This window comes from Hydra vulgaris, chromosome 12 (assembly GCF_038396675.1).
Source record: "Hydra vulgaris chromosome 12, alternate assembly HydraT2T_AEP".
Taxonomy (NCBI): domain Eukaryota; kingdom Metazoa; phylum Cnidaria; class Hydrozoa; order Anthoathecata; family Hydridae; genus Hydra; species Hydra vulgaris.
The window spans coordinates 4359616-4383223 of NC_088931.1; the positions used below are offsets into that span (position 1 = coordinate 4359616).

Sequence of the window (23608 nt, forward strand, 5' to 3'; positions counted from 1 at the left end):
CACATATACTTTTCAAAATACAGGTATCACTGATACTCACATATACTTCTTAAATACAGACATCGCTGATATCCTTATACATTTCTCAAATAAACCATCACTTATACTCACATATGCTTCTTAAATACACTATCACAGGCTAATGCTGACCATTAAAATGATTTTTTTGTTGACAACTTGCCCACTACTGTTTAGATATTTTGATGAATTAAACATTTCAGAAATGCGCTGAAAAAAGAAATGCTAAGCTAAACTTAAACTATGAATAAAATGAAACAAAGAAAACAACCACCAATGAAAAAATAAGAAACAACTTTTTACTAAAAAGAAAGTATAAAAGCTTCAAAATAAAACTTAAAAAACCTAAACTCAAAGCGAAAATTACTTTTTGTTATGTTTTTAATTGCGTTTGAAATAAATAACTTTAAAACATATATCTTGAAATATTTTATTAACGTTTTGCAAAACGTTTTTTCAAATTACTTCTAATGATTATTTAATAAACAAACAAATTTTATATAAAATATTGAAAAGAAAAAAAAAAAAAAAAAATTTAAATTGTATAAACATTTTTTCCAAAGAGTTGCAAAAAATTGTTTAAAAAAATAGCGAAGTCTTTTTAAAATAGTACTTTTTTAAATTATTTTATTCTCTGATTAGTAAGTCAAGTTTAAAAGAAAAAATCTTAAATAATTCTTCTTAAAAATAGAAACAAAAAATTAAAATAACTAAAGCAATTCAATCATTCAATGGGAAGATTTAATTTAACTTATTCTTAATTGAAAAAAATTTAAAAAATAATAAAAACACTTTTAAAAAGACATGGAAAAATAGTTTCAAATGTTTAAATTTATCATAAAAAATGCATGCCTACATAAAAAAAATTTAAACATAACATTTTTTGTTAATTTACACAGATTGCGTTAATTTTAAACAATCGTTATAATTTATTTTGTACTTTGTTTAAAGTCTTGACATAAAATAAAAACTTTAGAAAAGATCAACAACTAAAAGTTATTCATAATGTAACAATTTTTTTATTGCAATTAAATTGTTAATAATCAAAACAGGTGAGGTCAAATTGTAAAGAAAAAAAGTTTAAAGTGTGATCAAATACAGCGTGCGATCGCATGCCATTCCTGTTCAAACCTGCCATCACTGATACCACCATATACTTCTCTGTGATATCACTGATTCAAACAACTTAATAATGAGCTCAAAACTATTGAAAGTTATTTAAAAGAAAATGAATAAATGTAAAAATAATAAATCTAATAACAAAAAATTAACAATACAAAATTATCATCTGTTTCTCAGTACCAGTTTCTTAGTTGTTTGCTGGAACTCAAATTAAATGAAGTAAACTGTAAGATGATCACACATAGCAAGATTGTGATAACAAAATAGTGCATTAAATAAAATGTTCAAATAAAAAAAATTTTAAATTTTTCTAAGAATAACTTATAAAAATTTAATTTCCAAAACTTATAAATATTTAAATGATCAATTATTATTATTAGGTTTTTTCTGCTTTAATCAAAATTTTGATATTCTTTAATCAATAATTTTATATTATTATTATTAGGTTTTTTCTGCTTTAATCAATATTTCAATATTCTTTAATCAATAATTTTATATTGTTTTAATGTTTTTACTTATTTTACTTCTTTTTTTCATATGTATGACAGTTTATTTGTGTAGCGCAGTATTTTATATTGATAAATCTATACTGTACAAAACTTTCATGAATAATAATTATTATATCTTAATAAAATTATTTTTCAATTAATATTTTAATCAAACATATAATACTAAACTTCAAATGCATGTCAAAGAAAATAAAACCAAAAAAGTGATATCCATACTTTACGCACCTTTCTTCTAAATATTTATTTATTGTATTATAACTTATTACATATATAAATATAAACATAAATTTTTCTTTCTCCAGAAAATAAATACTTTTTATTAAACTACAATAAAAATTAAATCTCCAACTAAAAGACATGCTGCTTGCAATACTCCCAAACCATGATGGCACCACTTATGTGTACGTTTAATGATCGAATAATTCCAACTTGAGGAATTTCAACACATTCATCAAGAATTTGTATCAAATCAACTGGAATTCCTAAAGATAAAAACTATTATAATTTTTTTCAAAAAAAGACAACCTAAGAATGAATAGAAAAGTTGTTATTAACACATCTGACCTGTTCGCTCATTACCAAGAATTAGTACAGATTTTTTTGGAAATATAAAATCTCCTATTTTGCTACTTTTTGCAGTTTGTTCCACCCCGATTAAACTGTAACCATCTTCCTTTAAATCCATTAAGTATTGGAGAAGTTTTATAGGAAGGACTTGTTGAATGTCTAGCCATTTTTCAGCGGAGACACTTAAAGATTGAAATCCTGGTTCATTAATATAACGCTGGCTTCCAATAAGAAAACTAGAAATACCAAATATCTCTGCTGTTCGACACAAACCACCGAGATTTGGAATTTTTTCCACTAAAACAGCACATAGTATTAACTCTGACTTTTTCATATCTTGCTTTCGTACAAATTCTGAGCAGAGTATTTCATCATCTGAGGGAGGCAAAACTTTCCATGGCATTATTTTTTTTTGAACATTGATTTGTTTTTCAAGCATAACTCCATTCAAAAGATCTGAAAAATAAAGTATTATATTTATACACACTTATACTCCTATCAAAAATTTGTAATTGTTACTATCAAATAAAAATTTTTCAAACAATAAAATAATGGTAAAATAGTATAATAGTATAACTTCAAAATCAGTATAAAGTTTATATAGTTACAAGTATATACAGAGCTCGAATTAACGCAAAAAAATTTAATCCCCCCAAAAAAAATTTTTTGTCATGTCAACAACACACACACACACATCCATGGCAATGCTTTGCGATACTGGAGGAGGAGGGGGGGTGTTTGTGTAAGTATAAAATTGTATCTTGTGTACATTAGTTTGTAATTGTTATTTTTTAAACATATTATCTTTCATATTTAAAAATTATTTTATAATTATCTTGTTTGGTGGAGTTTAAAATAAAGTAAGTTACTTTTATAATTAACAGCTTAAGTTATAATATAAAGTTTAAGTTGCAGCATAGTGTAATGAGCAAGTAATATATTTAATACTATTAAGATATTACTTTTAGTAATTATTTTTACTTAACATGATACTTAAAAAAGTAAAAGTAAAAAAGTAAATATTACAATATTTAAACCACTACACAGTGATTTAGAAAACCACTACACAGTGATTTAGAAACACTTAAAATTTGGCTAAAATATAGTTTTTTGAGTAGCAAAATTTAAACAATGTTATTAGGTAACTATTTTAACTATTTAAACAGCCCTCCTTCATCGTGAAAATTTTATCATTATTAAAACCTAATTTCCTCCCTAAATACAAAACCTTTCATTTTAATTTTCATTGTATACAAAGATAATAGATAAATTTATCTTAATTTATAAAAAAATGTAAATGCGTATTGATACATCTTATAAAAAATGCATTTAAAAAATGCAATTTTTATAAGTTTAAACTGATTTTTATAGTGCTAGGACATTTTACCTTAGACTTCCTTTGCGAAGCCAATTCTTTTTCTAAAGAGAGTTTGTATCATTCTGTTAGAAACTAAAAAAGTTAGCTGCCCCAATTTGCCCCATTTTGAAATAATGCGGTTTTAAAAAGCTCATTTTATAAAAACATTAACGATGTGAAAGCTAATACGACATAAATTAACTTCAAATTTTATGTTTTGAGAGTTTTTCCTGACTTGTCTGAGCAATATATATATATATATATATATATATATATATATATATATATATATATATATATATATATATATATATATATATATATATATATATATATATATATATATATATATATATATATATATATGTATATATATATATATATGTATATATATATATATATGTATATATATATATATATATATATATATATATATATATATATATATATATATATATATATATATATATATATATATATATACATATATATATATATTGCTTAGACATGTCAGGAAAACTCTCAAAACATAAAATTTGAAGTTAATTTACATTGTATTAGCTTTTACATCGTTAATTTTTGAATATATATATATATATATATATTGCTCAGACAAGTCAGGTTCGCAAAAGTGTGAAAAGCAGTTGTAATACGCTTAATTCAAGCCCTGATATATAAAAATAATCATTGTCTTGTCATGTTCATACTGAAAAATATAGACAACCGAACTTGTGTCTTGTAAAAATCTATAAAAAAATTTTTCAACTTTTTTGGTAAAGTTTAGTATAATACATTTGATGTATTATTATATTGTCTTTTTTATTTTTAATTTATTAACAAATTGTTAATAAATAAGATAAAAACTACCAGAAGAAGAATCAACCCCTGTGGAACACCAATAACAAGTGGGATCCACTTAGACATCAGTAAAGAACCCTAGGTACATTCCTTGTATAAGACCTTGTCATTCTTAAAAAAAAATTTTTTGATACAAATATGTTGCTTTGGATTAGATGTGCAAGCCCTCTTCTTCGTGGTTTCTTTGACAATCTTTCTAACATTTTTGCATGCAACTTTATGCGCATTATACATAGTTGCAACCTTTAGCAATGCAAAAAATATATGTAATATTCCAGTAATAACACAGTCTGAATGGTCTATTTTTGTAAAGCTAAGTGGGCTATCATTTGAGACTCTTATGACCTTCGATCCAGGGCTCAAATTAATCATATCAAAATCGCTGATCAAGATTGGTTTTCACGTTCTCACTATTAATTTACTTTAAAAAAAATTTTTGCGATTTTTTTTTTCTAATTTTGTTTATTTTTTATTCAGACTCCTACTCCTTTTTTTTTATTCGGACTCCTACTAAAAACCTCCAATAAAAATAATAGAATATTTTTGTCTGAGGTTTTTAGTAGTAGTCATCCATAAAGTTTGGATGACTACATCACAATAAATATAACTTTAAATGGAAGCATGGGATCATTTGCTCTCTTGTGCGGAGAACTTTATTCAGCATAAAGCAGTTGTGAATTTTAAATATTTAAATCATCTCTGCATGGATGCAAAGATGATTTAAGTATTTAAAATTCAAATGTGTTAAAATTTAAGTGTGATAAACTTTATGAAAAAAGTACATCTAAATTTACCTATAATCTAATTATCTATAATAATACCTAAATAAAATTACTTATAAATTTATGAAAAAATTACACTAAATTTACCTATAATATAAATCAAAACAACCATAAAAAAGCTCAACTAATAAGTATCGTAATTAGGAAGAATGAGGCCCTCATAATCAGAAAAAATGAGGTCGGCAATAATTTGCAGATCTTAATTTGTTGGAGGTCGGCATTAAGTCGGCAAAAATAAAATTGATACCAAGGTTTTACCATAAAAAATAGAAATGAGGTGGGAGATTTTTTACCGACCTCAAACACTTTAAGGTCAGCAGTTAGGTTGGCATTGCCAAATGCCAATCCTAACTCCAAGAGCTAAAATATACTTAATATACATAAAGACCTGCAAAAGCCATAGCAATGTTTTTATTTATATCTTTTAAGTTATCCATATAAAAAGCTTTTAACTAAAAACTATTTTAACATGAAATTGAGAATAGAATATGAAAAACGGTATATCATTTTTTAAAACTTTTCATTTTTATTTATAGTAATATCAAGATAAAATATTTTCTAGAAATAAGTTTTTTTTAGGAATTCGTTTTTAAAAAATTTCTATTTGAACAGAGAATTTGTCTTCTAAAATTTTTTTGTTCAAGTTTTCTTTAACTTGAAACTTGATAATTTGAAAAATTTTGGATTAATTTGCAAAAAGAATTTTAAATTTCTTAGATTCTGCGTTAGCTCACCCAGTTTTATTTTTTTAAATGTTAATTTACCTCCCCAAGGCCAAGAAGGCTACTACAGATGTGGGAGCTCCTTAATTGTGGTTATAACCCTCTCTCAACTCTATAACTTGGAAACACGAACCTTGATGAACATGGTCGCCGCGCAAAGAAACAAGTTGAGCACGAACCTCTGGCTTATGAAGCAAGCGCTCTACTACTACACCACTACTGCACATTTACTATATATGTTTGTGTTCTAAATATGTGTCTATATATATTGTCTATATATATGTCTATATATATTTTATATATTTATATATATGTGTCTGTATATATTGTGTTACTACATATGTGTCTAATATATAGTAACTCATAAGTTACTATATATGTGTCTGTTTTGTTTGAACTTCTGACAAAGTGTTTACTCACCCATAGTTTGCTATTTGCATTTTTGTGATGACCCTAAACTGTAGGTTATGTTAACTCTGACTCCTCTAAACATCATCCAATCAATCTTCTCTCTATTATTAGAAAGGTCTTTGAGCCTTTAGCTAACAAATCTCTGATATCTAATTTTGAGATATTATCAGAATACAGAGATTTAAACTTTCAAATTAAAAGTTTTAAGCAAAAGCTTTTCTTCAAAAATATTAAAGAATAAACTTGTACTACCAGCATGCTTTATCGAAGCTTTATCATCCATATGATACATATCATTGATATATCCTTTTTTATCAATGATACGTATCATATTAATAACTTACTAATATCACAAACATTAATAACTTACTAATATCACAAACATTAATAACTTACTAATATCACAAACATTAATAACTTACTAATATCACAAACATTAATAACTTACTAATATCACAAACATTAATAACTTACTAATATCACAAACATTAATAACTTACTAATATCACAAACATTAATAACTTACTAATATCACAAACATTAATAACTTACTAATATCACAAACATTAATAACTAATATGATTTCACAATTTTTAATAACTAACTAATGATTTCATAAACATTAATAACTAACTAATGATTTCATAAACATTAATAACTAACTAATGATTTCATAAACATTAATAACTAACTAATGATTTCATAAGCATTAATAACTAACTAATGATTTCATAAACATTAACAACCAATATGATTTCACACACATTAGTAATTAATTAATATGATGTAAATAAGTAATGAAATAATTAGTGCAATGTCAATGAACAAAATTTACCTTCATTATTTAAATGTTTAGATTGAAATGACTTTTCACCATCATCATATAATTTAAGATTTTCAAACCCAGAGCAGAAATGGAAACAATTAACTGGTATCCATTCATCTGATTGCAACTCAGTATGTGATAATACTCCTTTAAAAATAGACTCCAAGGAATAATGACATATTGGATCAAACGAACAATAAAAAAAAATTTTTGAAATTTCTAAACGATGCTTTACAACAGATGAGTTTTTTTCTTTTAATGTAAAACAGGATTCAACCAAAGAAAACTTTTCTTTCAACTGATAATGATTGATTTTATTAACTCGGTTCCAAATCCTTTTTAATGCAACCTGAGATAAAATTCTAGATGTCATATGTTGTGCTTGCATCCATGGAAGAAGAAGAGGAATTGCAGTAAATGAAAAGTCTACAAAATCTTTTTCATTAAGCAGTTTTGCTAACTGAGTAACTATAGATAAAACATTCACTACAGTTGGTAATATTTTCTCAGTTGCATACTCCATTTGTTTCCAAAGAGTACTGATATAATGTGGGTTTTTATAATAAATATAAATAATAGACCATTCAATAAAACGTCGAACAGATGGCTGATTATCAATTATTAATGATGGATAAAGTAAATTTAAAAACTTTTCATAGTCAAACTCAGTTGGTAAAAAATCAAGTATAATTAAAACCATTTGCCAAATGCGAATTTTTTGTCTGTGAATAATAGAATTAGGATAGTACACAAATTTTGTTTTTAAATTTGTAGAATCATAATTAAGTAATTTGAACAGAAACTCTGCATAAATTTCTTCAAAACCAAATGAATTTTTCATTTCTAAGATAAAATTTACCAGCAACACTCTAACATGACGGTCTTGAAATAAAACAGAGTTTAACTTGGGCATAATTCTGTAACACCTCTCAGCATTTAAAAAATCAATAAGATGGTTATAAGGCTTTATATCTTTATTATGTATAGGGCCAAACACACAAGCTTCTACTAAAACATTCATATGTTGACGTACACAAATGGCAGCATTTGATCCCATAGCTCTAAAAGTTTTTACAAACTGTTCAAATACTATGTTAACAACCCCTGACTTTCGTGTCCCTAACTCATACAAATACAACCAGCAACCACGAATAGCATTAAAAACATTTTGGTGTGTTATCTGCAAAAATTCAGGATTAATAATACCCTCAATGCAATGCTGATATATTCTCCAAAATGATCGGTTATTTGATGTTTCATTAATTACTTTTTGTAGAAAACTTATAAGAGTACAAACATTTTCAACATTTTCCAATAGCATACTTGATAAATGTTTTGAAAACTCAAGAATTATTTCTTGTGTTTCATAAGAAGACAAATCCATATCAATGTAAAACTGATTTAAAATGGCATCCTTTTGTTTAAAAAAACTTTTACTATCATTACATATGAAAAGTTTTGATAAACAATCCCAGCATGTTGCAATAAATTTATCACAAGTAAAATATGCTAAATTGTTTTTAAAAATATCATTTAACCAACTTCGATTTACATTTAAAAATGTAAATATCGATTGTTGATGCTGAAATGGCCATTTATATATCATACTTATACTATACAAATTGCATAATGCATTAGAGCAACAAACTAATCCAAGTGGATCATTATTCTCCTTTATTAGAGACAAGCGTGTTGAAACTAACTGCTGAATTTTAAAACACAAAGTACTCATTGTAGATTCACAAATAGTTTTAAAATAATCTGAACAGCTAACAAAAGATATATATTGAGAAATAATGTTTAAGCATTCTTCAATATGTTCATCATCATTAGAACTTATTTGAAGTATGTAGTAGTCAGCTATATCTTTAAAGAAATTACCAAAATGATCTAACAAAGAAATTAAATTATTAAACTCATTACTATGTTGAATAACTTTCAAAAAATTGATTATGATTTTAAAAACCTTCTGTACATTTTTCTTTTCTAAGTATGGGTTGGTGTTAAGTCGGGAAACAACATCTATTAAAGGAGACAAAAGTTTATCTGTTGATATCTCTGAAATTAAAATGAATAAAACAATAACAAATTTAGTGCTAACTGTATCACTATGAAGAACCATATTCAAAGTCTTAGAATTAAGATCTGTTTTAAACTTCCTCAACCAACAGACCCAAAGAGACCAGCAAGGATCATTATACGCCACTAAATTTTCATTTAAACCACGAATTAAAATTTCTAAGCCATACTCAAAATGATTAGTTAAAGAGTTTAACGTAAAAAAACTAGTAATGTTATAAAAAATAACTTGTTGATACTCGATTCTATTCAAGGGAAGAAAATTGAAAAGAAATGTTTTCAGCATATTTAATTCATCTACTGACCATGCTTCAACAAGTTGCAAATTCATAAAAGCTCTTGTAATGTAGACTAGAGAAAGATCACATAGATCCACATTAGAAAGAAACAACATAATCTAAATATAAAAATTTTATTTTTAATTTAAAATGCAAAAAGTAAAAAACTAAGTATAAAATTTAATGATGAAATTATTTTTATCAGAGGTACAAAGTCAGAGTTATTGCCACGGTATACCTTCCACATATGCCGCTTTGTATAAAAAATATTAAAAACTGAGTATATTTGTTATGCGAAATTGAAAATTTTTAAACATAATAATTAAGTTGTTGATTCTTTAAAAAAAAATTTCATAAACATCTATTTTGTTACAAAAACATCTATTTTGTTACTGATCTTATTTTCATAAACATCAATTAATTTTGTTACTGATCTTATTTGGATAATTACAAAAATAAATTCTCTTGAATGTTGCTATTAAAAATCTTATATAAAGATATGCAAGATATTTTACAAGTCATTTATGAAAGATTACCATTTATTATCAAAAATCGTTATGTTAACCGTTATGTATTTGTTTCAATGCTGAAACAATTGTTCACTTTTCAATTTCAGTAAATTAATATATACATGAATTATCAGATGAAAAGTAACACAATATGCATGAAAATATTTAAACAATATGGAATTTATTTTAGAATTTAATGGGAAATTTATTGTGAAATTCAACAAGGAATGTCATTTAAATTTAAAGATTTTTTTATTCAATTACCTTAGAGAAAAATACTCTCTTTTGATCACAACTTAAATTCTCCAGAACATTAATAAAAAAACTTTCTAATAATGAATACACCACTGGGGGGCTGCCATGTTTATCATCATTGTTGCAATTAAACACATAAATAGACTTTAAAGATTCCATTAAGCCTTCAAAAATAAAAGTAAAGTTTTTCTGCTTTAGTAAAGGAAACTTATTCAAGTTCATTTGTAAAGTAAATTGTAGACCCCAATTACAAAGACTTTTACACTCGTGAGCCATAATTCTACGAAGTATAGCCAAAAACCAAGAAAAGTGAAGAAACTTGAAATCTAAATACATAAATAATATAAATATTTATAAAATTTGTAAATTCATAAAATGTTAAAAAATACTATATAAAATGTTAACAAAATACTAATAAACATACAACAGACGCCTATGATGCCCCTAACAGACGCCTATAATGTCTAGACATATAGAAAGTATAATATAAAATTATATTACAAAAAATAGCAATATATTATTGGCAATATATTATTAGCAACGCCAAATAAAAGACTATTTTATCAATATTTCAATAAACTTGTGTCACCCTATTACAGATAAAATAAATTTTCAAACAAACACTATTTAAAAAATCACCTATAAAAACAGTTTTTTTTATTTGGCAATTTTAGTTTTGAAAATTCAGCAAATTACACTACACTATGCTACGCTTGTGATTTCAAATATGAAATATTTTGCTTATTCAAAAGAAAAAAAAAATTATAGTTATAGTAAGATTTTTGATTTTGCAAGTTATTTTAAAACCGAAAAAATTGAATAATTGAAACCTAAGTTAGTGTACAACAGTTTAAAGTTAAACCATACATTGATTTGCCAACCAAATAAAATCACACATTGATTTGCAAACAACACAAATCAAATAGTGATTAGTAGACAAGTCAAATTACATATTGATTTGCAACCTAAACTTACTTTTACTTGGAAGGTGAGTGATGCACTAAAATCAAAAAAAAATCTTAAATTTCGATAAAAAAAAAAATTCCTAAAAATTAGAGATTAAGTATTTTAAGTTTAAGAAAAAAAACTGAATGCAACTAAAAAAAAAAATTCACTCGGAACAAGATTGTATGCAACCACTAACAAAGTCAGGAGTAAACAGAAAATAAAAAAGACAGATAACAAATATGAATGCATTTGACCGAAGACATTAAAAACTGTAAATTGTAAGAGTCGAGAGAGAATTCTAATTGTAAATTGTAAGAGTGCAGGAGAGAATTCTAATGCACTAACGCACAGTGGGCCAGAGGTAAGCAAAACCCTTCAAAATCGACTTTTATATTGGAGTAATTTCTTTTGTAAATGTAATCTAGAGACCCCAAGCATTCTAAAACTGATACAAATTTTTCCCAACTGTGATTTTTGAGCTCAGTATATTAATTTTACTACAAAAATGGCAATATTTTATTTTTCAAATATTGGTGAAAATGTAGAAAATCATATAAAAATGAAATATGAGGGCAGCAGGACAATATTACAACATTTTAATTTCTTAAAGGTTTATATTAGTCTATTGATATCATATATTGAAATAAGAAGAAGAAATATAAAAATTCATTTTTTATGCTTGCTTTTTTTAAAGTGTTTTTCAATAAAACCCCTTAAATTGCGCAACATTTTTTTAACACTTACCTTTACACAAGCCAAAAAACACTAAGCTGCACTAATGACAAAATTTTGGGGCTAACTTGTTCCCAGCCTCCAATCATTGCAATTTTTTGCAAAGCATCATTATTTGACATAAGTATAAACATACAAATGTTTGGTGTTTGCTCCATGTCTGGAAGTTAGCTCAAACACCAAAAAATGCTGGGTCCTTCACTGAAGAGAATATTTATTATTTGTATTTATGTATGCAAAAAGTTTTATTTATGTAAATAAAAGAGTTTAGTTTAGTAAAGAGTTAAAATCAGCTTGTTTACGAGAAAAAAAGATTTTTAATATCTCGTTGTGTTGAAAGCAAGAACTACATCATCTAGTACTTTCAGTCTTAATGTTGTCTAATTAACTTTTCTAAAATGCCATTTTCATCTAGAAAATTGTACTTTAAATGTGTCAAATGTGTTTTGTTCATTTAAATAACATCCATAAAATGGAAAGACAGTAACTTAATTGTGAAAAATAGTCATTTCATACCCCCTAATATTAATGTTTTGGACTAAAACAACAGAGAACACAACACAATGAAACTCTCCAAGCCACAAACAGATTATGATCCCATGATGAAAATGCTTTGCCTCTAAGTTACTAAGGTGTTCAGAATTGGACATCTTAGTACTTAAGGAGTCAGAGAAAAGTCAAAGATTCCATTAAACCTGAGGAGGCCAAGGGGCTCTTGATGTCCTAATGTATGATGTATGTCATCACCTAGATTCTTATATACAGTGGATTGCATAAATATAGAGTCAGTTGATTTTTAATATAATTTTTATGTTTTTTTAAAATTTAAAGCAAACAAAAAAGTTAATAATTTAAATTGTTTTAAATTTTATTAACAGTGGTTTTATAAACAAAATAAAAAAAAAAGTTTTTTCAAAAAAAAAAAATTTATATATTTCTAATAAAAATTTTTTTATTAGAAACATATACAACTGTTAAAAAAAAAAAAAAAAAAAAAACAGAGCAAAAATATAGAGTCAGGGTTTTAGTATTTTGTATTCGCACCACAAACCAGACCGGTGAAGTCTTTCTCTACACCACTTTAATCTTTTTAGGCAATCTGAGACACACTAAAGTTGTTTTCGAGCAGCGACATAGCAATCTAAGCCTTTCTTATTTAGAAATCTTTGTACAGTCCATCTACCAACACTAATGATACCAGGCGTATTTATGAACTCTTCAGCAATTTCACGGTAAGAAATTTTAGGGTCTTGTCTAACCTTTCGATAGAGATAACTTTGGTCTCTTGAAGTTAGTTTTAAAGGCCTACCAAACCTTGGCAAATCTTTGACATCATTATGTAGTTTGTGGTTTTTCAACATTGTTTGTACACATTTAAGGGAAACATTGCAAATTTGAGCTATTTCTCGCTGGCTTTTTGTTTTATCTTTTAGCAGACCTACAATTTGCCATCGTACCTTGTCTGAAACAGCTTTTCTGCCCATTTTTGTCATTTTACTTTACCAAATAATTACCAAAGCAAATAACTCAAGATATAAGAATGATAATTTTATTTTATTTTTGCAAGAACGTTTATATAGTTCGAAAGATATCAACTACCAAATTTTAGATCGCTTGGATAACATTTCGTAGAGATATTACAACTTAAGTCGTTAAATTTTAGTTGATTCTATATTTTTGCTAAATTAGAAATACAGCTATGTTCTAATTAAATTAATAATTACTCAAGACTGGTTAGCCTAACAAGTTCCAATTATATACCATTCAATAGAGAATCATTTAATTTAAAGAATTAATTAAGACATTTAATACGCTTTTAATCATATTAATTAGCTGGTTTCAAAGATAATTGTGAAAAAAACAAAAGTTTCACACAAACAAAATAGAGAATTTATGCAACCCACTGTATATATAAAAAAAATATGTTAATAAAGTTCAACTTTATTGAACGTTATTTGTTTACATTCACAATATCAAAGAAATTAAGTACATGAAATAAATAAAATCACGAAAATATCTTGACAACCCATGACCACACCTACCTGTACGATTATAACCGTTTCTGGAGACCAAATATGGCTAGATTTAACTTTCCTGATGACTACCCCTAAAATGATCACTTGAGCAGTCATTACCACTCTTAAAGACCAAATATGCCCTGTTTCAAATTCCCTGACCGCAATTACCTGTATTTCGGTATACAACATGTCCCATCTAATTGAAAAATATCATGACATCTCAGGACCACCTTTGACCACTACTAAAGTGACCATTTGAGCGGTCATGACCACTTCTAAAGACCAAACATGCCAAGATTTGAATTCCCTGACAGCAAATACATATATTTAGATATACAAAATGGCCCGCCTAATTGAAAAACCATTGAGAAACCCCATGATCACCCTTGACAACCCCTAAAATAATCACTTGTGAGGTCATGACCACTCCAAAATTAAAATTTCTTTTAAGAGTCCAAAAATAAAATTAAGAGTCCAAAAATATAATTCTTAGCCCCAAAAACCTCTATAAACATGTATCATATGTCTATACTTAACCCATAAATAGTTTTGCCATTTTTAGACAATTCTGGCCAACTGTGCAATGTTTGAGGAGAAAAACTAGATAAATAAAGTTTATTAAGCAAGAAGGAAAAGTAATGAGTTTTAAAAAAATTAAGTAAAAGCAATGAAAGTAACATTAAAAACAAGGGACTTGGCTGAATGATGGACTTAATATTGAGTTTTGTTTGATGGAATAAGTAATGATATTTCAGTTGAGCAATTACCAAAGTAGTATTTTTAGAATAGAGGAAAAAATAAGATGATGGGATAGAAGCTTAATCTTGACAGCTAAGCAGTTTTAGCAACATTTACAATGAGTTATATTCACAATACACTTGGGCTTTGTCTAAAAAAAAAACCCTTATTAGAAAAACCAACCTAAATATGACATTGGTATAACATATAATACAAGGGCATATAAAGGGACAGATAAAATGAGGTAGAAAATGGAATCAGGAGTAAGAAAATGCCAAGCACAATAGAGAGGCAACCTTAGCAGATGCCAAATTTGCAATGGAGTAATACACAAGGGGCTAAAGTTTTAAGTATTTTTAGAAGCTGGAAAGGTTGCATATCATTAAAAAAAGATGCAAAAAATTTCTTGAAGATGACACCATATCAATACTTTGATGTAAGTTTGTTAAAATGGATAAGGTCAAAGAAGAAATGGCTTACTGTAAAAATATTCAAAGGTAGAAAATGTTGTTTAATGAAGAAATTCAATTGATTATTCAAACAAAAGGCTAGGCTACTGGAGAAAACATGCCTCAGAATCAATTCATTTTAATTTTAGTCCCTTCTAGGAAAATATTTTTAAGGTAACCATTTTTCTATGAAAAGAGAAATTGTAACAAAATTCCCAAAAGGGAGATTGTAATAAAAATTATTCTAACATTTTTTTTTGAACCTGTATTTACTCTCATCATACATGTTTCAAAAAAATCTTACTAATTAAGTATTTATTATTACTGATTATATATTATAATTATTATTGAAGTATATATTTATTTTGACTGAACTTATTAATTATTGATGTAGGTTTTTATGTGAAAGTACAATTTAAAATCTTTATTATAAATTTGTTATGCAAAATATCAATAAAAACCTCAAGAAAATAAAAACATCAAGAAAATAAATATATTTTTTTTGTATCGAGTTATTGAAGCAAACCCTATTGAAATTTTAAGAACCTACCTTTAAGCTTTTTAGAAAAATAAAAAAAATGCCTTCTAACACCTCTAAAAGCCTATAGAATAATTTTTTTTGTTTTATATTTAAAAAGCAAAATTTAATAACAAATTTTGAATAAGCTTAAAAAAAAATTTGCTATCTAAAAGATACATATCCACAAAAATGGTAAGATACCAATTTTCAACCAGTTTCCTCCACTAGAACTCAAATTATTTATTAAAAGCTACCATTAAAATATGGTAGTATGAGCAAAAAATAGGCTGAAATTTATTTTCATAACTTTTAAACCATTTGGATTTGGGAACTTAAATTTTATACTTCTTTGTTTCCTATAGGTAAATACTACCAGTTAAAATTAAAAAAAAATTGAAAGGGTGACCAAAAATTTTTAACTTTTTGCACAACTTTTACATAATACTATACTTTATACTTTTCCTGAAATCCAATACAGCATACTGCAATTGATGTTTTTTACATAAAGAAAATCAAATATTATGATATAATTAATGTATTCAGCATATTTATCAAATATAAACACATTTATGAAATTAAAAGTAAGATTTTTGTAAACCTTTTTTGCAAAAAATTTAAATTTATAACAGAAATTAAACATAATTAATAAACTTATAGGATGGAGACAATTTAATAATTTAATATAATAGATAACAAATAATAAGTAAATACTCTGATCATGCCAGTTTTTTGGCACAATTGGAGCCTGCCAAACTCAGAGAAATACTACTTTATATTTAAATAACTTAAATACACAATACTACTATACTGCTTAAAATATTATTTATTTATAAATGCTGTACCTCCATTATTTAAACATGCAGCATCAAATACATTCGCCATTAAAGAAAGAACAGGTGCAATCACATGTAACTAAAAAATATATTCTCCATTAAAGAAAGAACAGGTGCAATCACATGTAACTAAAAAATACATTCTCCATTAAAGAAAGAACAGGTGCAATCACATGTAACTTAAAAATACATTCTCCATTAGAGAAAGAACAGGTGCAATCACATGTAACTGAAAAAATAACAAAAGATAAAATTTACAAAGAAAAATATTTTTCAGATTTTCTTGAATAGAAAACAATTACACTACAGGTGGTTGCACTATGCATTATTGCAGATGGTTGCACCCCAAAAACCACTTGAAAGTAGGAGGGTCTGGAATTTTTTTCTAGCGAACCTAGGGAAACAGATAATAATTTTTTTAATATTAATTTTGAAAAATAAACCTAAATAGGTTTCTACCTGGCAGGTAAGGTTTCTTAAGCCTCACATGTGTTCTCTTACTAGAATGTTGAAGTTGATTAGACTTTTTGCCAAGCACCCCAAATACTACATGGACTAAGTTAGCCATAATTTTTCCCATTTGGGCAGAAAATATTGCCAACTTCTTTCTACCATGGTCATTTGAAGATTGTGGAAAAATTTCAAATAATTGAACAAAAAATTTAATGGCTTATTACTCTAAGATAATTTTTGTTTGTCATCATCAAAAAATATTTTTTTATGTTAATACTTTGTGGAAACTTTGTTTTAATTTTGTCATAATGAAATCGTGTTAAAAATTTTGTGCCGATTTGATGCAAACCAAAAATAGTTGACAATTTTTTAAGAACCTTATATTTCTAATTTCTAGGCTGCATCAAAGGTTGTTTCTTTTTATTGTGCTTGTCATTTTCTTACTCCTGATTACATTCTCTAACTCTACAATTCTCCTATTCATCCCTGTCATATTTGGGCTAACTCTTCTAATGATGCTCTTTTTCTCCTAGAAAAGGTTCAAAAATTTATTGTTAAAGTAGTTGAAACCGCTCTATTTGCCAAGTTAAAGCCTCTCTCCCATCGTTGCAAAGTTGCATCTCCTTCCCTTTTCTACAAATACTATCATGGTAGCTGTATCCGTTCCTGCGTGCTCTAAAATCTTTCTCCCATCTTCATGTTTTCTGACTCATACAACCTACAACTTTTCAAGTATTTTGTCAACCATTTCCTTGCCCTTAACTCTATTCTGTTTTTTTCTAGTAACTTCCAACTTAATAGTGATTGCTTGCAGCCTTTTTGGGAGTGAATTAGAATAAAATAAAATAAAAAACTAAAAACGACTGTTTACAAGCAATTAACAAACAATACATTATGTTTCTTAATTAGTTAATTTGTTAAATAAGTTAATTTGTTACTAAACAGCTAATTCTTAATGTGTTACTAATTAATAGCACACTAATACAGAGATTATAAAAGCAAAATAGAAAAAAACAAAAAGCAAAACAGAAATAAAGAAAAAAAAAATTTTAACAAGGGGCAAATTAAATGACTGCAAATTGCGATATCTGAAAATATTTTTGATATTTAAATTCTCACTTTTATCATTCTTATCAAAAGAATACTGTTTTTAAGAAAGGGTCAACTTATCATATCGGGAAAATTTAAGAAAAAAAAACAATAAATTTACAACTACAAAAATAATAGCATTCAAAACTTACATAATTTAATTTGTTTGTTTAAACACCAGTTAATTAAGTAATTATTATTTTAACCTGGTTTAAACAATAATTACTTAAGGCCTAAAAATTATGCGTGTCACGCTTAAAATTAACCAATTCAAAATTGTACTAAAACTATTTGCACATTGTATGAAACATTAACATCTGATTTTAGTTAAGGGAAAACTTTAAAAATTTATTTATTTTAAAAACTAAATGTTTTAAATTAAACATAAATCAATTGATAAAAATAATGATAAATAAACATTTTAATATATACACTATTCAAGTTTTTTAGTTTTATTTTAAAATAACTATAAGTTATTTAAACTAGTTTTTGTATGTTTTTAAACACCTCTGTATTATAAAAAAATATATAAAAAAAACTGACTGAGAGAGTTACAAACATGTATTTGACTTACATAAAAATACTAAGTATGATTTAAATAAAATATTAAATAAGGTTTTAATAAGTATTAAAATATTATTAAACAAGATTTTAATACATAAAGATTTTAGTAAAGAGGCAAATTAACATATTGCAATTCTCAATCAACTAATTTTCCCCTTGTTTAAGGAAAGTTAAAAGTAATTTAAAAAAATAATAACTTGAATTAAGAAAAATAAACTATTTTACACATGAAATCAATCAAAGTTTGATTTTTAAAAAAACAGTGGTAAAAGTTTAAATTTTTTTAAAGTATTATGTTTTTAATTATGTTTTCTGAGGTTTAATGTTTTTCTGGATTTGGCCTATTGTTATCAAAAACTAATTTTTTGTTTTTTATGTTTTTGTAGTTGTTTTTTTTAACATAATAGATATTATTACTAGTTTTGTTGTTAATGTTGTCTCATTTATTATGATGTACCAATTGCAAATTTTTGGATAATGCCAATGGACAGAAAAAAGTCAATGCCAATACAGATTAATTACCTGATGGTTGAAAAATTATTTCAGGCTAGGTCAGGATCATGATCACCCTGCTACTGATAACATGTAATCCAATTTACAATTTTCATTTATCCCGCTGCTTTTTATAGTTCATGTTTTTAGGCAAAGACTAAGATAGACTACAAGTAGTTAACTCCAAGGCTGTAGACAACTTTTTTTGATGTTTGAGCTAAGCATCATTGAAACATGAAGAAAACTCCATATTTAAGTATGTTTATATATATGAGGAATGAGGAAGCTATGCAAAAAATTATGGTGATTGGAGACTGGCAACAACAAAAACCCCAAAATTTTAGCTCCCCCTGGCCCCAGGGGGCTGGGGTAATGTCAACAGAGGAGGGGGGGGGGGGCGGAGCTAACATCGACGAATTTCAAATTTGATTCAATAATATTTTGTTGATCGGCTTTTATGACCTTATAAAGTTTACAGCCTCCTCAATTTGAGGAGGGTGTAAAAATTAAGTGAATATAAATTAAGTTTAAGATTGAAAAAAAAAAAATTTGACTCATTGCTCTCCTGCTTGGGGCTGGGGGGGGGGCTAACATTTTGGGGTTTTTGTTCCTCCCAGACTCCAATCACTGCAATTTTTTGCATAACATCCTCATTCCTCATATATATAAACATACTTAAATATGGAGTTTTCTTCATGTTTCAATAATGCTTAGCTCAAACATCAAAAAAAGTTGTCTACGGCCTTGGAGTTAACTACTTGTAGTCTATCTTAGTCTTTGCCTAAAAACACGAACTATAAAAAGCAGCGGGATAAATGAAAATTGTAAATTGGATTACATGTTATCATGTTTCAAAGTTGCTTAGCTCAAACATCAAAAAAAGTCTATGTCCTTGAACTCTGACTCAAAACACCCCTTGTCTTAAAACTCTTAGTTGAGTAAAAGCTAGAGATGTCTTCATAAAAATGCTGGGCATTGAATATTAACTATAAAATACTACTACTGATTTTGAGAAAATCTTCTAGACTGCTGACCAGCTTCGCATCCTTTTTTCATCTATTAGGTCCATGTTAGTGCATTGTTGAGGGTACATAAGGAGCCCTATGTTACAACTTTGAGTTGGTTAGCAGGAATTAATATAAAGCTGTATAGCTTATTGAATAATATATAAACTATATAGCTTATTGCTTAGAGTGCGATGCAATATCTACAATTTCTAAAATTTATATAAAATAATTCTAAAAATTAAAAGTATAATTATAGTACCTTAAACCATCATTATTATCTACTTATTCTATAATTATTTTAATCTACTTTTTACAATTATTTGTGGTCTTCTAAGTAACTTAGTAACTTTCCATCCATTTAAACTTTGAAAATTTAATTACTCCTATTTGGAGTCTAACAACTTAATCTCTGATAATCAATACAGATTTCAATCTTCTCATTTTTCTACTAAATTCCTAACCATTATAATAGAAAAATTCTAAGATGAATTAGATGGAAGTAGTGAGACAATAACTATTGTGTCTGACATAATAAATGTATTTGTTAAGGTCAGTCATACTGGTCATCTCAATAAGCACTCTTCATATAGTCTATCTAGAAACATTTTGTCTCTAACGGACAACATACTTCTTAAATTCTAGTAACTTCTGGGGTACCACAAGGCTCTATCCTTGGTCCTGTGTAGCTCATATATATGATCTTCCTGATAATTTTAAATCTAAAGCAGCTCTATTTGCTGATATACTTTATTTGCTAATGAAACAAATATTCTCTTTTTATTTTGATATACTCTATTTACTGATGAACCATATACTGCAGTCTTAACAAAATGTTATCACTTTTAGATTATTTAGAAAAGACAGCTTGATTATCTCTTTTCTTTGACATGGGGCTCAGGATTGGTAAATTTTAGCCCAAACAAAACTCAGTTGTATACTTTTAACTATCACAAGGTTTTTGACATGCCTAAATTGATGAATGACATCAACCTTTCTGAGTCTTTCACTTAACAACTTTTTTCACTACTGCAAAGTTTTGCTTATCATTTTTTGTTCACCATTTTCTGATCCATCCTTAACTCTTTTAACCTCCTATTCATTATTGTATAGATTAATGTTGTCATACTTGGGCTGGTACTTTTATTGATACCTTATATTAATATAAAAATACATGTGACTTTTGTCAATAATTAACCTTGCTAATTATTGACAAATTATTCAAAATTGTTTTGTTGTAGTGTGTATTTTTTTTATTATCAATATTATTATTGTTACTATTGTTAATATTTTAAAAAAGTCTTAAATAAGCTGTCAAATTTTTTTCTAAATCAAGCTTTTTTAAAAACTGCAAAATAAATATTAAGTGTGACAATTAAAAAAATATATATATTCTCACTTGCTTTTCTTCTAATGTCTCAAGCAGTAAAATTATATTTTTCCAAACACTCCAAATTATATCATTTTGCTTGATACTCCAAAACATTAATGGAAGATCTTCATTCATAGGTATTGTAGAAAACATCTCTGTAGAACTAAGATATGTTAGAAGACATTTAAGAACATATTGAGCTCTTTTTCGTGTTAATGGATCATAATCTATCAACCCTTCTTGTATAATATTCCAAAAATGTTCATTTTCTATAATACCACACGACATTGTTATTTGTGCGACATGAACAGCCAACAAAATTAGCAACCTTTTGATTTCATTTCTTTTTGATAAGGATAATATGCAACACCACAGTCTCTACAATAAAAACATTTTTAAAAAACTTTTAGATACTACTGTATTTATTTGTAAACCAATTGCAGGTAGCCCTTACCTCATTTTCTGTTTTGCTTGAAGCATCATAGATTACAGAAAGAAAACTATTTAGGGAATTAAAATCTGCATCATTTATAAAATCACACTCTATCAGCTGCATGCAAACATCAAAAATGTCTGTCAGATTTTTTTTGATATCAAGCTTTTTTAAAAATTGCAAAATAAATAATAAACTCTGAACACTAACTTGAGGCAAACCTTCAATTGATTCTGTTGAATATTTATCATTATTTATGTGCTCTTTGAGTAAAGTTAAACAATTTGACAAAACTTTTGGTACCAATATATTGTTACAACATAATTTTAACAATAATAAAGCCAGATGATTAGCATTATTACTTCTATGTGTTATTTTTAAATAAGGTAGACAAACTTGGAAAATAATTTTTTCTTTTAATGTCTGGTCAACTTCGTGTATTATGCTCTCACCATTCAATACATATTTAGAATCATGAGATTTAAAGTAATATACAAGAATTTGACACTGCTCAATGAAATTGTCAATATTTCCAGAACTTAATGAAGTATTGGCATCACTAATTATGTCTTCTATATTGATTGATAATATCATTATGAATTCAATCCAATACAAAATCTAAATTATATGAGAGCTTTCATATGCAAAATAATATGGCATTTTTATCATTATAAATAAGAAAACATGAAAATATAAATTATATATAGCTTTTATTTTATATAAAATAACTCTTACCTTTAATTTTGTAAAACCCTGGAAATCTCAATAACTATAAATCCTAGGATTTTGTATTGCTAAAAATAACAAAAAAAAATCTTATAAAAAATATTTTTAAGAATATAACTTTGTACACCACATGTACAACCTCATTTGCATGACAATTTTTTGTAATTTGGAACAAGTCTAAGGATATTCTAGAATGATTAATACTAATGGCATTTAATTTCTTTAATCCTTGCAATCTTTATTATATATCTTTATATTTTTTAATTATATATATAAGTAAGAGTGTTATTGACTCATCAATAACACTCTTACTTATATAAAAAACTTTTTTTTTTTTACTGATAAAAAAATGAGCCTTTATAATACAACTTTTCAAGCACTGATAAGCTACTTCACTTTAATTTAAAGCTCATTATTTAATAAAGGGCTTTCCTAAAAAAGAAAACTCTTACTTATTATTACAGGCAGCCTTTATTTTAAGTGAATATTCTTTTGAAACTATTGTATAATTACTTATAATACTGTTTACAGTCATATATTAATGAGTGGCAACCCTCTCACTGAGTCCTCTTCTTTATGTCTTCTTCGGATTATCATTGACTGGTGACTTCTCATGGAAACCATATATACAATCAATTGCAAAGTCAGAACCTGCTAAGGTTGCATTTTTCATCATGCTTGCCATTATCTTACTCCTGACTTCATTCTCTATCTCCACAAATATCTTATTCATCCCTGTATGGAATACTGTTGTCATGTTTGGGCTGGTTCTTCTAATGATGTTCTTTCTCTTCTAAAAAGGTCCAAAAACGCATTGTAAAAGTCTTCCGTCAACCATTTCCTTGCTCTTTAATTTTATTGTTTGTTTTCTAGTAACTCTCAACCTAATAGTGTTTGCTTGCAGCTGTGTTGGAAATGATTTAGAATTAAAAATAAAAAACATT

General features: G+C 26.6%; 1 protein-coding gene across 1 annotated transcript; it reads right to left on the reverse strand.

Moving 5' to 3' along the window:
• Window positions 1-1853: 1853 nt before the first annotated feature.
• Window positions 1854-22752, reverse strand: LOC100206164 (probable methyltransferase TARBP1). The gene is made up of 8 exons (XM_065811280.1): window positions 22674-22752; window positions 21960-22556; window positions 21533-21883; window positions 16541-16610; window positions 10303-10619; window positions 7182-9648; window positions 2214-2672; window positions 1854-2131 (listed from the first exon to the last, which is right to left on the reverse strand). The coding sequence occupies exons 2-8, from the start codon at window positions 22530-22532 to the stop codon at window positions 1998-2000; spliced, it is 4371 nt and encodes a 1456-aa protein (XP_065667352.1). The 5' UTR covers window positions 22533-22556; window positions 22674-22752; the 3' UTR covers window positions 1854-1997.
• Window positions 22753-23608: the final 856 nt, after the last annotated feature.